The 15267-nt window shown below is 43.5% G+C and overlaps 1 protein-coding gene and 1 non-coding gene across 3 annotated transcripts in view; both read left to right on the forward strand.

Moving 5' to 3' along the window:
• Window positions 1-2564: 2564 nt before the first annotated feature.
• Window positions 2565-2638, forward strand: trnar-ucu. Its single transcript has one exon. It is a non-coding gene; the product is annotated as a tRNA-Arg (tRNA).
• A 3106-nt stretch (window positions 2639-5744) lies between these two features.
• kirrel1a (kirre like nephrin family adhesion molecule 1a) overlaps window positions 5745-15267 on the forward strand; it is a 32640-nt gene continuing 23117 nt past the window's right edge. For both annotated transcript variants that reach the window (XM_044341619.1, XM_044341620.1), the window contains exon 1: window positions 5745-6035. In XM_044341619.1, coding sequence (XP_044197554.1) covers window positions 5990-6035 — 46 coding nt within the window. In that variant the 5' untranslated portion in view covers window positions 5745-5989. The remainder of the gene's footprint in view (window positions 6036-15267) is intronic.

Below are 15267 nucleotides of genomic sequence, written 5' to 3' on the forward strand. Positions count from 1 at the left end.
CAGGCTGAATAAATAATGAGTGCACTCAGAAGCATTCATTACTAAATAAGAACCTCACATTATTAACCAGAATTTAGAAGCAAAACATTTCACAACATCCACTTTTGCAAGTTATGAAGACAGCAATGAGTGTTATCTCTTTGTCATTTCCTTTGAAAAGCTGTTGACCCGACTTTGCATCCTCTGTGTCAGAGTCGCATGTGAATATATAATTTATGAATGGAGAATAATACTGGTCCTGATCACCCTGTAAACCATTTCTTGCCAAGTACACCTAGACTTACTGGACATATAGATATTAAAAAAGCTTTGCATGATCAGCAAAAATAGAGTAACAAGAACTGCTGGGGAACTTCACTGCATCTGCTGTTCGGAAGAAATGTTTCATTTTATGATAAAAGTTCTCACTTCTCCTCAGTTTGAGTGAAACTTGCAGAAGGGAACAAGCATTTCTTCAGTATCTTTAGCAGGAAAGGGAAGTTTTTGAAATCATTTTAAAATTGCTACATTTTGTGGCTTTAACAGCTTTTCTAAGAGCTGCTACTACTGCATTTCTGAAAATGGCTTAGATGCTTCCTATTACCACATATCTTTTTTTTCTGTTGGGTTAAAGTGATACAAAATAGATACAAAATGTTACAGTAGCCTAATATAAATCCCATTTTGATGTAATTTTCAAACATAAATCTCTGAGCCCATGTTGTCTGACCTGATGACATCATCAATTCAAGTCTTAATGCTTGAATGTCAAGCTTATTGAGGTACGTGTCTGTGGTTTTGGATATGTGGTATAATCCAATTCCTGGCATTAGACACATTAAATACCAAGAAAACTATAAGAAAGAATTGGTTGTGGCTGCCATTCAGTAACAAAGATCTCCACAAACCCAGCTGCATGCTGTACTTGGGTGTCCCTGAAATGAACAGTGTATAAAGACACTGGAGAATGAATGATATGATATTAATTAAAGTTCCCCACCACTCAAAAATGTTTTTCTTCTTGTTACTACAAGAAGAAAACTATAGTGTTTGAGCTTCGCTGTGCAGAATGATTTATGTGCAGAGTTTGACACTAAAATTCTGTTTTCACATTCATCTGCTTAAAGTGGAAAGTTTCTCTGAGCTCACTGAAAATCCAGGTTTAAGGGGCGGGCCTATGAGCATGATTTGTGACATCACAACTAATTAGTGTAGTGTGGAAACTTGAAGCCCCCAGTGCACAAACACTGAGAATGGACTTTACAGTGAAATAGGATCTTGTGTCCAGCAGTTCAACTTCTGAAATGAACAACATTTACTAGAGATGCACCGATACTGATATCAAATAGCTGGATCATGTATCAGTGACAATGGGCTGATCTGGTATCGGATACAATTATTTAAATAAATAACAATTTAGTACATTTATATCTATGTATTTATTTACATATTGTTTTACAAAGTTATGAAAGCAATATTTAAGTTGAGATCCCAGTCTCTTCCACACAGTGATGCATACTGCTAATTGCTTATACCCTAAACCTAGGTATCAGTAGCGGTATCAGGACTGAAAAAGTCGGATTAGTTCATCTCTAATACTTGCATATTTATAGATTCTGGATTTTTAATCAGGGAGAAAGTGTAGACGTCATTTTAAGAATTTTAACAAAATAATTTAACTTTTTTGTGGAAAAAGCATATCACACACTAATTATTATTCAAAGTAATTTATTCACATCTTCAAACATGTCTGGAGGGGATCTTTAAGGTGTCACCACGTGAAAATCAGAAGGAGGTTCTCAATTGTGTTTCTGATGCAATCTTGGTGTAACTCCACCAGCGTTACTCCATACAGAGAGAGATCTGCATCATTCACATATGGGACCTTCACTGAATAGACATGAAAGGAAAACGAAGGCCAAAAAATGAATACAACCGTTAAAACTATATTTTACAATTAAAAACTGTTTTACTCAGACTATACTGAATGTGGGTATTTTTACACCCTGGTCTATATGATCGCTCACTGGAAACACGTTAAAGCCAATTTCACTGTCATTTGATTCTGAATGGCCATACATAAATAACCACACGGTATTGGCGACACTGGCAGTCTTAATGCAGCAGCCGTGTTCCATCTTTACTACTGAATGCATTAAATAAACCCACACATACCATGATAAATAATATTTCAGTGTGAAAACGGGAATACAGAGATCCCACAGGCACCATTTTGGCTCTGCGTATTTAAGCTGTGAGCGTTAAACTATATGGAATAAAACAAGCTTCCGGATAAGGGAGTTTCAAAATACAGGCACTACACATGTTTTGCGCTATATCCAGCGTGTAGGTCTTTTTATTTTCTCACACTGTAATTATTAACTTCCGGTCTAATGCCAGATAACTTGATCAGCTTCAAGGGACCTCCCACCTCATAGAGAAGCAGCAGCGCCCTCTGCTGGCCGGCTGCGGCGGAGCCAACATGTCGGCGCACAGTGGTCCTGATGCTGCAAGGATGCAGGGAGCAGCGATATGAGAGGATGTGAAGTATGTAAACGGTGATAGGCCCTGGTTATCCTGGCGCAGTCTCTGTGGCGCAATGGAATAGCGCGCTGGACTTCTAATCCAGAGGCTCCGGGTTCGAGTCCCGGCAGAGATGAGTCACTCTGTGAGCCACATGGCAGACCTGCGGTCTTTTTTAATATTTGGGAACAAAGGAGGATGTTTTTGGTGTCGGTATATGAAGCAGACATGATGGATATTTACTGTAATGTATAGGTTATGGTGAATAAACTGAGGCGCGGTCCCATCACCGTTCTTGTACGCAGGTTTTCAGTTGTCTGCCTTCTTCTGGTTAATTTAAACTGATTATGAAAAAAAACAACAAAAAACAAAGCAGAATCGATTAGGAGGTGTTTGTTCAGTACAGAATAATAAATAAATAGCTTGAGTCCTATCAGCCTGCTTGTTCTTTACTGAAACCATCTTCTTACTGAGACACATAAAAACGACATTGCTTTACATCTTGTCCTCAATGTTTGATGTTATAATAAGTGTTTTACTTCACTTATTTTCATACTTTACGTTCCTGGAGTCCGTTGCATTGACATTTTTATATTAATTTTGCTCTTTCAGCTAAATCTCTCTTGAAATTTTAAAATCTAACAGCAGTAACAGGGGTAAGGTTGAATACAGTGCAATAACAGTTGAACACAATGATTTTGCATTTGATATCTTGTACAAAAATCCTTTCTGACACGGTGACAGCATAATTACGACCAATGTAATATATCTACAATGCAGACAACCACTAATTATAAAGCATTTATGCTCTACATTTTCCCCTTACCACCCTTTAGGTTATTCATACACGTATTATTCATAATAGCCTGTACGTTGATATGAATTATAACTCGTGTTCTGTGTGATCGCCTCTCCCAGAGGTTTTTGTCAGCCTGTATAGGTGGATATAAAGTCTATTTTGCAAATAAAAAGGTAGGTATCTCAGGTTAGAATGGCTCACATCTCTCATCATCAGGATTACATCTGAATCCCGCCAATAACACTGCCAGTGAAACGTGCGTGAGCGTGCTCGCGCAGATATTTTGGGATCCCTGCTCCAGTTGTGCTCGGAGCGCATGCAGGGTCGGTCAGCGGGAGGAGGGGAGGGGGGGGGCGCGGACGCGAGGGGGCGCTCCAGCATCAGTGGAAGTCACTCTCCTCACGGACTGAAACGGGAGGAAGCGGCTCACAGCTCCCTGTGCAGACCCACTGAGCTGTGACAGCTACAGTATCACGGACAACCATCACCAAAGTGTCTAGCCTACATTATGTGACAGGAATGAGGACATGATCTGTTTATTCATCGTCTTTTCAGGCTATTTCATCATAATGACATCACTGCTTTATCCCACTAAATAGTCAACATAGGAAGTAATACTGTGTGAATATTTTTACAGTAACTCCCTAAATCCTCACAGTACACAGTATGTCCTAATATTTTAATAATATTGATTTTATTCTACCTTAGCTCAGTGAAACATAATATTACTGACATTATGTGTAAGTACAGTTCTGTTGTATCCTCCCTGATGTGTGTCTGTTCAGCAACAACTCACCTCTGGCATGTTATCTTCTGATATATGTGATATTTCTATAATATTTCTAGGATATTCTTGTAAGTATGTGCCTATTTGTATTTGTTGTGTGGCATGACATCTGCATCATTCTTGACTATGAATGATACAATTAGGTGGATATAGGAGTAGAGGTAAATTAAGGCAAACTTTTTCACATCAAGGGCCCCTAAACTGACACACATTAGACCACAGACCCCTATTTGATAAGATTTTGTCCCAGGATTCCCCATCTGATTAGATTTTTGCTTTTAGATGTCTTATCACTGAAAGTGTATGAAACCAATGACCAAAATAATCATATATGCTGTCACTGTGTTACTTATGGATGGAATTATAGTGAAGATAAATTATTCCCCTTTTTGCGAGGGACCTCCTTGGACCTCCTCAACGACCCTGGGGGTCCTCGGACCCCACTTTGAGAACCATCGGATTAAGGTATGTAAAATGACATCATTACCTAATACCACGCTGCGAACAGCAGAAACCAAGCGGTCCCGACTACAGCAAATGTGTCAAAATGATTATGCCTCTCTAAGCCTATTTATTATTATTTTTTTGTATTTCATAATGTAGTTTTTGGCGGTGTTGGCCTATGCAAGATCCAGAAGGAGAGAAAAAAGGGGGCAGTGCTGTGGTGCTGCTGACGTGAGAGAGAGAGAGAGAGAGAGAGAGAGAGAGAGAGAGAGAGAGAGAGAGAGAGAGAGAGAGAGAGAGAGAGAGAGAAATGCACCGTTAATGAGAATCTGACGTCAAGTCAGAGAGATTATAGCGAGTACAAAGCCGGAAATACAGCGTGGCCACATTGACCGAACATTATTTTAGTATTTTAGCTGTCTTACAGCTTTCTTATTGTTTGTAAATGACAGTGTGTCAATATACTGATTGTTTGTCCTATTAATACATAATAAACATAAAGGTTTTGATTTGGGCTATTTGGATTTGTGGTATTTGGCCAATAAAATATTACATCAATTATATATATATTTATTTTTTATTTGCAAGATTGATGAAACCAAAAAGATACGTATAATACATAAATAATAAATACATTTGATTTTTATTTATAGAGGGCTTTTTAATATGCTCAAAGATGCTTAATGTGGTCAGTAATCAATTATGAACCGTGTAGTTACTTTCCAAAAAGGTTCTGAATAAGGACAACGCCAAAGTAAATCCAATGGAGTTTCTGGGTGACGCTCATTATACTTCTGAAGAACAGTTTGCAGGATAAAATCTGACCATAGCCAAACAACTAGAGCTCACAGGAAACCGTCTAAGAACATCTGTGAAAGTGAAAATGAATACTATAGTGTTTTGTTAAACAGCTCAATTTGTCAAGTAGTGCCACATAACTTTTCTTTGGTAGTGGTGGTGGTGGGAGGTCGTCTCTTTACTATTGTTATGCACAGATTCTTCAATTTATGCTCTTACGTTTTATGTCATGTGGCACTGTCTACCTCTTTATTTCACCATAGGGTCATCTCAGATGTATACTTGTATATAGATGATTGGCGATAAAGAGAGTCTGAGTTTAATTAATGTTCTTTGGTCACGTGTGGAATTCAACTGGCTTTTATTTTGAAGACTATGGCCGGAAGCTGCGTCTGTCCTTACTGCTGGCTTGACTCCTCAGTGTGGAGTGGAAAACGGACTGTCGCTGAAGAGCAAAGGAGAGGAGAGAGGTGAAAAAAGCAGTGAAATGGTGTAAAAGCCCAACGACTCCAACCCGAGCCAGGGGACAAACGAGCAGGGACGACGCACGAGGATTATTGTTCTTATTATAATTATCATTAAAGTCAGTAAACTCCCGCTTTTTGATGCTGTCCTCACGGAGGTTTGAGCCAATAACGGACTTATTGGTCGGCTGAACCATGCAGAGGCTGCTGCTCCTGAGTTTGGTGTTGAGTTTTCAAACTGGTAAGACTGCATTTCTCTCTCTTTTTAGCGCAGAAGAGACGGCGAGTAATGGTTAAACAGATTATGATGTGAAGCAACTGAGGCTTAAAAAACAGACAGAGCTCTCCGCTGGTATTCATTCTGCTGTGTGTGTGTGTGTGTGTGTGTGTGTGTTTGTGTGTGTGTGTGTGTGTGTGTGTCTTTCTGTGTGTGTGTGTGTTGGAGAAAGAAAAAGAGAGAGCCGTTTAACATGATTTCATTGCCATATGAACCGCAGCAATGGATCACCTTAGATGTGTGTGTGTGTGTGTGTGTGTGTGTGTGTGTGTGTGTGTGTGCGTGCACGTGCAGCTACGTGTGAGCGCGCGCGCGTGTGTGTGACTGCGTGTCCGCACCGCAGCAATGGATCACCACACTTTTTATGATCATTGTCGCGCGCCTCTGTACGCGTGCGATTACAGGCGCCCGATTACACGCGCGCGCGTGTGCGTCCAACTTGAACATGACTGGTGCACGCGCGCCCACCGGCCTAAATGACCTTTTGCATGTGACAAACCCCCGGTGCCGTAATTCAGACGGGCCGTGGTGAGGCGCTGAGGACGTGACGGGAATGACAGTGATTGACCAGCGCTGCTCTACATGCCAGCAGCACTCCCACACTGCTATCGCATCTGAATGGCTTGTCAGTCAGTGAGACCTCTGCTACCAACCCCTGTAGTGATCCTGTAGTGAAAGGCAGCTTATATTGCCTTCTCTCCCCATCTCTCCCCCCCCCTCACCATACACCACCCCGGTGCTGCTCCTGTCCTGGTTTCCTACCTGTGTGCCTGACACCAAAGCCCATCTTCACCCCCTTTCTGTTGCCTTCCTCAGTGCATTTCAACAGCACAATGAGGCGTGTGCAGCAGCATCGCCATGCATCTGTTCCCCCTCCATACCTGTGGGGTGCCAGGTAGGCTATTGGCTTATGATAATCACAGCTGTAGCAGAGTTGCTAGGAGACAGGAGGCTGGATGAGGAGGAGAGGATGGTTGTAATTTCTCTAAGCTACCTGTTTGATCAAGGCATATCTGTGTGTCGTCGTGGCCGCGCAGCCACAGCAAACCTCCCTTTTTTTTTCTTTTTTTTTCTTCCTATTGTCTACCTTGGCTGACCGGGAGCGTGCGTGGCTGGCTGCTGGCCGGCCAGCCGACCACTCCATCATAGGTAGGGGGCGTGTTCGGGGAAGGGAAGGTATGGAAAGGGATGATGTCACCGTGTCTGCCAGGCTTTGTATCACTCAGCCTGGTGCGCTGTGCTCAGCATCCACCCAGTGTGTGTTGCTGAGGGTTCACACCAGCACACGACATCGACTTTTACATACAGTAAGAAGCAGGTACCTTTTCATCGACACATCAGGCTGTCCGTGAATCCACATATGACACAGTCTGGCAACCGTCGCAGCACACACACATACACATACACACACACACACACACACACACACACACACCCCTCCCCGTTCTCTCCATCGAGACCCCTTGTTACTGTCACATGCTGTTGCCCTGTTTGTCCACTCATAAACAGTTCAGTCCACATGACTAGCTCAGTAACACATGTTCTTACAGATGTGCATAAGCACACACACACACACACACACGCACACACACACACACACACACGCACACACACACACACACACACACAAAACTAATTTACATGTGTGAAGCCTTGTGTCCTATTGTCTGTTGTTGCACTGTTTCAACGGTGTAATCCATTATTACTCCACGTTGGGCTCCCCCAGACACAGATATTTGCTCTGCAAGGCTCTCCCGAAGACAAGTTTAGCAGGCTGTAAATAGGGCTGTGTGTTGCTCAGTCAATGGTGTAAAACATGTAGGTCTCAAATGTTGCACTGTGGTTTTTGGGTTTGAAAACACAAGAGGAGTAGACACAATTCTTCACATCCAGAGAGAGCTGAAATGAATACCACTTCAAAAAAGAAAACAAATACTGTAGATTTGGAAGCATTTTTCCTTAAAAGCACCCAGACTTTTATATCTTCATTAGACAAGTAAAACAGTATTTCACAGCCTGCAATTTGCACACAGGTAATTGCCTACTAGTGCTAATGATTGGATGGTTATTAGCCGAGCAGCTAATTAAAGCTTTGGTGCATCACAATGTTTTTATGTTACTCAGTGATCAGTGATACAGCTGCGACCAGAACTATATCTCTACTAGCAACATCACCAGTGGAGTGATTGATTTAGTATCCTGGCCTTGTATCTACATACCAACCTGGTAATAAGTCCCAAGCAAGTGCCACCATTAACGCAGCTGTTAAATGTTACTGCATAATCAATCATTGCAAACACACTCCTTTAACTTCCTAATGAGTAGGAGAGCCTTGAGGTTGGACTTGCAGCACTGCACCTTTAGCCCAGACGGTGGTCTGAAATGCTGACTCCGACAAAGACTCCAGTGCAGGTGTACCATTTGTCAGCCTGTGTCCTTTTGTGCGGACCGAAGCCACGAGCTGCTGCTGCTGTTGCTGCTGTTGCTGCTGCTGCTGCTGCCGCTGCTGCCCGTACTGTACGCTCAAGCTCTGAATCACACAGTGGAGCCGTGAATCATAGACCTCAGACGGATTCCTGTGTTGTGCTCAGCAAAGAAAATATTCAAATGCTGGAAGAGTCAGAGACATTCAGGGGGCTTTTACACCCAGAAAAAGAAGGGTTCCTCAAGGGTTGTTTAGTCAGGGATGTAGCGGTTCAACTGTTATATGTGTAATGTTAATGACTCAAAGTGCATTATAATAGTTCAAATAAAAATGAATGATTAGGACAGCATCATAAAGAATCAAGTACGGCACTAAAACACTCTTAGAGACGCTGATTTAACAACATTTTATGCATTCTTTCCAGTAATAATCTGTGACATTTTTATCTAAATAAATTCCAATTTTTCCACCTCTATCACTGATTCATATACAGTGACACAAGATACTGCCAGTGCGTGCAATCCTTTTCTTTTGCTGGGGGTGGGGGTGGGGGGGGGGGGCAGCTGTCCTTTATCACACAGAAAGTGATGTGTTTTATGTCCCTCACAATAAATAAAAGAATAGAGTAGTTAGTCTGAGCTAATCTCGCATAGCCAGACCTCTGTCTCATTAGATTTGGAGAAATTCAAGCACAAAAGTTGGTTAAAAAAGGATGGGGACACAGCGGGCTGTAATAACCACTAAAACTGCACTGAGGAGAACTTGTTTCTGCTCAGATAATGACTATGAGATTAAATGTGAGCAGTATTGGCAATCATGGCTGGTGAAGTGAAGACAAAAAAGTGAATCACCTACAGACTTGTCAAGATCCTCCAATGGGGATCTTGTGGATGACCACATACACAAAACTATTTATAGCGCTGCAAACCTCTCTGAAAGCGTCCTACCATGGCACGAGCCTAACGAACCATTTTGCGGTGCTATACCGAACCCTTTCCGACTCAGAGTGTAGATCTGGAGTGACATATGTAGCGAGGCAGAAGTCTGTTTTTAATTTCGATCCCAGTGAGCGATATGTAGCTCCGAAGCATCCTACCGTTAATATGTGAATTCGGGTCATGGTTTTTATGGGATCTGAATGAAGCCTATTTACCCAAAAGCATCTCTAATTGACATCAGCCACTGAATGCAATCACTGAACCAGTTGTAAAGCTCAATCTGGGAATGAAGCCTGTGATGTTATAATGTACATCCACGCCTGTTGTTCTCCATTGGGTTCCATTCAATCAACAAATTCTTGGCATTTCTATCCCGGTGGGTGTTTGTCAATGTGTGACATGTTGATTGCTTCTCTCAGTTGATATGTTTGTTTAAGGGCATTCCTCTGGACACAAGTGTCCTGTAATGCTTTTTGAAGTGGTGCTTGGGAAGAAGAAGCAGCTTGCGTGCCTGTTTTCGGATGATCCAGTAAAAAGCCGATAGGGTACAGAAGTATTTAGTTGGATAATTCATTATCAAACTTGTGGTCGGAGATAAATTCAATCAAAAGTGTACACATTTCCTTTGAGCATCCTCAACAGCTATGTGAATGTTTCTGTGAAGCCCCAGGATTTAAAGGCCCCATAATCTGATTGTGTTTGACAGGCCGGGGGCATCGAAGTTATAAAAAGAAAGAGGAAAAAAAAAAACATCCCCTTAAAAATGTTTCTTTATGCAGAGTCCCCCGAGCAAGAGAGGAACACTTTATCACATCTGACTGAATCTATTGGCCTTGTTTTCCAAAACTACACGGCCACATTCTGCAGGGAGGACCAATTCGGGGTGATGGAGGAGGGGGGTTTACAGAAAAACTTGTTTGGGGTGAAGAGGAGGGGGAACAAAGAGGGGTAGTCTCGCGGGCAGGTGGGTGAAGCCTGATCGAGAGTGATTAGACTTTTTTTTGTTTGTTTGTTTTAGAGGTGGTGAGGTGGGGGGGGGGAGGCAGTATTGTAGTGTGGGAGGAGGGTGTGCTGGATGAAAAGAAAAGCGAACCGGGGGAGAGCAGAGAGAGGGACGAGGACGAAGGAGGAGGAGTGGTCGGGAGGCCAGCGGCGCAGAGAAAGGGACTATTACTCAGGCTTGACTGCTCCCTCAGTGGGGACAGTGAAGCTGCTCATTCAGACAGAATATGGTCGAGGCCGGTTCAAAGGCTACATTTGCGCTGGAATCGGGAGTGATTGAACCCACATCTGAGGTGCCAGCCCAGCTCTTCCCCTGCCTAGTCCCCGCTGAGGTTAATTGGCATTAATCGGTGTTGCTGTTAACTTTCTTTTTCGCTTCTGCGGCTTTCTCTCCCAGCACCAGCCCTTTTTCTGCTTACTAAAGTTCATTCTTTCTCTCTATCTGTCCCCTCCAGGACTTCTTTTTTTTCAATCTGCCTCTTTTTTCTTCTTCTTCTGCCCCCTCTAAACCTCCTCCCCCCTCCCACCCCCATCCACCACTTCTCCTTCTCTTTCCATCTACCCCTTTCTCTCTCCTGCTCTCTAATAAGTTCCAGATGTGGTTCTTGCATTCCTCTGGTCGGTGGAGAGAGAAAGAGAAGAGAGGGGAGGGAAGGGGTGGTATGAGTCGTTGAGGGGGGGTGGAGGGAGGAGGAGGAGGAGGAGGAGGGGGCGTGGGGGGGGGGGGGGGGGGGGGGGGGGGGGTGCAGGAGAAGAAGCACATGAATTAAAACAGGGAGCACATGATGAGGAAGAGGAGCCCATGTACTGTAACATAGACGCACACATACACACACGCACACACAACCACTGGAAAACATGCACACACACAAGCTAAAAGGAGGGAGAATGGATGGGTTTGTGTGTGTGTGCGCATAAGGGGAAGGGGGGAGGGAGGGGGGATGTCGGTCCTGTAACCTCAAAAGTTTTGGGACATTCTCCCCTCCTCCTTCTCTTCTCTCTCTTTTCCCCCACTCCTCCTCACCCCCCTCCCTCCGCAGGAATGTGGCTGACGCTGATGATGTCACTTCATTTCTTCGCTCTCCCAGTTTCTGCTCCTCAACAGGGACAGGAGCGAGAGAGAGAGAGAGAGAGAGAGAGGGAGGGACAGAGCTAGAGAGAGATTCGACTTGCTCCATCCATCTTCCCTTTACGATAACAACATTAGGGTCAGCCGTCCAACTAAATCGGTTACCACTGCAACGCAGCGCTCGCCGTCTCCTCGTCATGTAATATAACAGCCTGCAGGCTAAATTGTTGCGGACTACAAATAATGAGTGAGCCATCTCTTAGTAGTACTAATCATCGGTGGCTTGAAAGTCCAGTCATTAAAACAATGTTGTGCAGATGCTTTACTTAGTCAAAGACTGCCTCTGCCCACTTAACTATACCCTCGGGTTTATGCTTACCTTAACTCAGTTTAATCATGTTCTTAGTTCAAGATTTACTTAGTTTACATGTGTTTGTTCTCAAGTTGATTAAAGAAACACTACATGTCCTAAAGTGTGTGGAGAACGGGTATTTATCTTCTGCCTCCACACTTCTGGGAAGGCCCTCCAGAAGATGTTGGAACCTGGCTGCAGGGATTTGTTCCCGTTCGGCCTCAAGGTCGGTCACTGATGTGGGAGATAAGGCCTGGCTCACATTTGGCATTCCAGTTCATCCCAAAAGTGTTGTATGGGGTTGAGGTCAGAGCTCTGTGCATGCCAGTCAAGTACTTTTGCACAAAACTGGGAGAAACATTTTTGTTATGGACTTGACTTTGTACACAGGGGCATTTTCATTTTGGAACAGCAAAATTGGAAGCACACTACTGTCTTAAGTATTATTTCATGCTGTAGCATTAAGATTTCCCTGAATTGCAGCTATGGGCTCTAGCAAAAACATTACAAACAACCTTGAAGAAAGTACACAAAGGTATATGGACATACTTTTGGCCACAATTGGACACTAAAAAGCAGAAATCTTTGTTTTTCTGAAAAGATTTATTGTCTATTTATTGTTGTGGGTTTTAGGATGATCACCAGTTGGAAGTCAGAGTTTACAACTGGTTTTGAGTTCCTAATATATTAGACGTTTTTTTCTAATGATATCAAAAGTCTTCACAGTCACACAACTCACTTTCTAGTCTTTTGTTTGCTACCAACAAAGAAGCCTCGCCTTCACAGCGTCAGTACAATATACACTGGTGGTGATATTGGCGAGGGGCTGTGCATGAATATTACTTCACTCAAGGAGGTCAAGGCCCCAAGCTTTTATTGGACGGTTTGTGACAGATGACATTGCGAGAAGCTACAGTACATAGCAATAAAATTAGATTGCACTGGATTGAATTAAAGCAGACCTTGGGAGGAGGTGATTTATTGATGGGACGCTGCTTGTAAAATAGTCCTGCTGGATTCCATCACTTTGCTGTACTGTAATGTGAGGTGGACTGGCAGAACCATCTGAAAGCTGTCACACTTGATGGTGCGGATGTTTACTTGCAAGATCACGTGGCTTTTGGAGGCGGAGCGGCTTCAGGAATGGGTCGCTGCCCAAAATCAATGGGGAACCACTGCTGTGAAGTATTGATTTATTATGATATCGATTGTGCCAGGCGAATTCAGTGGCGACCCCTGCACTACAAGCTGCACGGCGCACTACTGCAGACTAGCAGCTTGATATGTATCCCCTTGTTCAAGCTTATCCAGAGGACAGCTATTGTTAGTTCTGGTCACCCTTGGTTACTGCGGAGTATTCTTTGTCAGCCGCTCGGCATGTTGGCCGCACAAAGGCTCGTGGATTACCAGCGACGGGCCGGCTTTCCAGCGCTTGAGCATATTCATGTGCCCGTAATGTGTCAGATGCCTCGTCCATGAATTATCATATTACCCACCACTGATCCTGGGGTTGCCATGGCCACTGTGTCTATCATTGTGTCAGTGGTCCTCACTGGCTGTAGCCATGGTAACAATGTCTGTAACAGAGGTTTGGTACAAATAAAGCTCTTCAGATGTGAAATGCGTGTATGAGTGGAGCCCCAGAGAATGCAAGGGTGGCACACACACACACACACACTATGGCTGCACACACAAGCTGATACACATACATTGATAGAAAATAATGTGTGCACACTAATTTTGATAAAACAGTGTGCATGATGTGTGCATTGTACACTCTCATACACACTATAGGAAGGAATCATTTCCCCTCCCGCCATTTCCAAATAAACCTGTTTCCACAGCAACCATTTTGATAGTAATGGAGAGAAGAAATGAGAGGGAGGACTGATGGAGGGAAAGTGAAGTAGCGTACAGTCGGAGGTGGAAAAGGTAGACGGCGCCCAGGAAGGGAATAAAATGTTAGGTGAAGGGAAGAAGGAGGAGTGATCATTTCTAAGTAGATGCCTCGCAGACAAAAGGAAGTGAATAGGGAATGAGAAGAGGGCAAGGCCACAAAAGAGAGGAAGAAAGAGAGAGGTCGCTGACTGCTAGTAAGGGGGAGGACAGCAAGGTAAGATGACAGAGGAAGGGAGCGAGCAGGCAGACAATGCGGCAAACAAAAGAAGGAGTCTCTGTCTCTTTCTCCTCCTGGTTCTTTCTCCCCTCTACCCTAATCTTCCCCGTGCTCCGTCCCCACCTCCAGGAGTCACCTTTGTGTTTGAGTGACATGGTGTCAGCAGGCTCAGTGGGTCGCCTCCTTTCACTCTCTGCCTCTCTCCATCTATGTCTCTCATCGGTTCCTATAGCGCCATCACCATGGTGATGGGTTATTATGGCCATCCTGCTAGGCGGCCATGTTGTTGAGAGAAAGCAGGCACAGGTGGTAGAGTTCCCACAGCCAGATAAATCGATGGAGAAACACTCGTAAAGTACATGGATACAGTTGAGAGCTGAAATGATCAGTTGATTAGTTAGTGTATTGATGGAACATTAAGTGATTGAAATTTTGATAATCAATTCGTTGTTTTGATGCTTTGTGATGAAAAACAAAGATCGCCAAAGATCTGCTGTTTTCAGCTTCTCAAATCTGAAGATTCATTGCTTTTCTATCTATATATTTATATCTTTGAGTTTTGAACTGTTGGACAAAGTTATCAGTTTGAAGATGCCACTTTGGGCTCATTCACTAAATGATTGATCAATTCATTGGGAAAATAAACGTTACTTGCATTCCTACATACATTATGTACAGTATAAAGTGCACCATGCATACATAAAAATGTATGTAGGTTACATGCATACATAAAGTAGTGCATGTATACATACACAGTTCATAGTGCTGCTCATGTCTTCAAGTCATCTTTTTAGGAGCTTTAACAAACAGCATAGTTTATGTTTTGTTGAAGTTTTCTGAATGAAAAAGGAACTTAAAAAGACTCCAATAATAAAGCTCCAGTGCTCTCATGCACACACACACAGATCAGTCCATCCGTCACTGCATAGACTGACTGACAGACTGACTGCTTGATGTATTTACAGTCATATACAGCAAACGGGGAGAGGGTGAGTCAGTGCCGCATGACTCCTATGGCTGCAACTTTCTCCTGAAACAATGATGTCATCCTCCTCCATCACACTTCACAGCGCTGTCTGTGGACCTCGCCATCTCTTTGTTCTCCTATTCCTGCATCTCATTGTCAGGCAGCCCCTCTATAACACCAACACATCGGCCACACGCAGCGGCGATATGGAATTAGACAGATAACAAAATCAATTTGGAGCGGATTGACTAACAGTGAAGAGAGTTGGGGGAGGTGGAGAAATAATGAGACCAGTGCGGCCGCCTGTCTATTAATTGGATAGGTGGA

Source organism: Thunnus albacares, chromosome 22, assembly GCF_914725855.1.
Source record: "Thunnus albacares chromosome 22, fThuAlb1.1, whole genome shotgun sequence".
Classification (NCBI taxonomy): Eukaryota; Metazoa; Chordata; class Actinopteri; order Scombriformes; family Scombridae; genus Thunnus; species Thunnus albacares.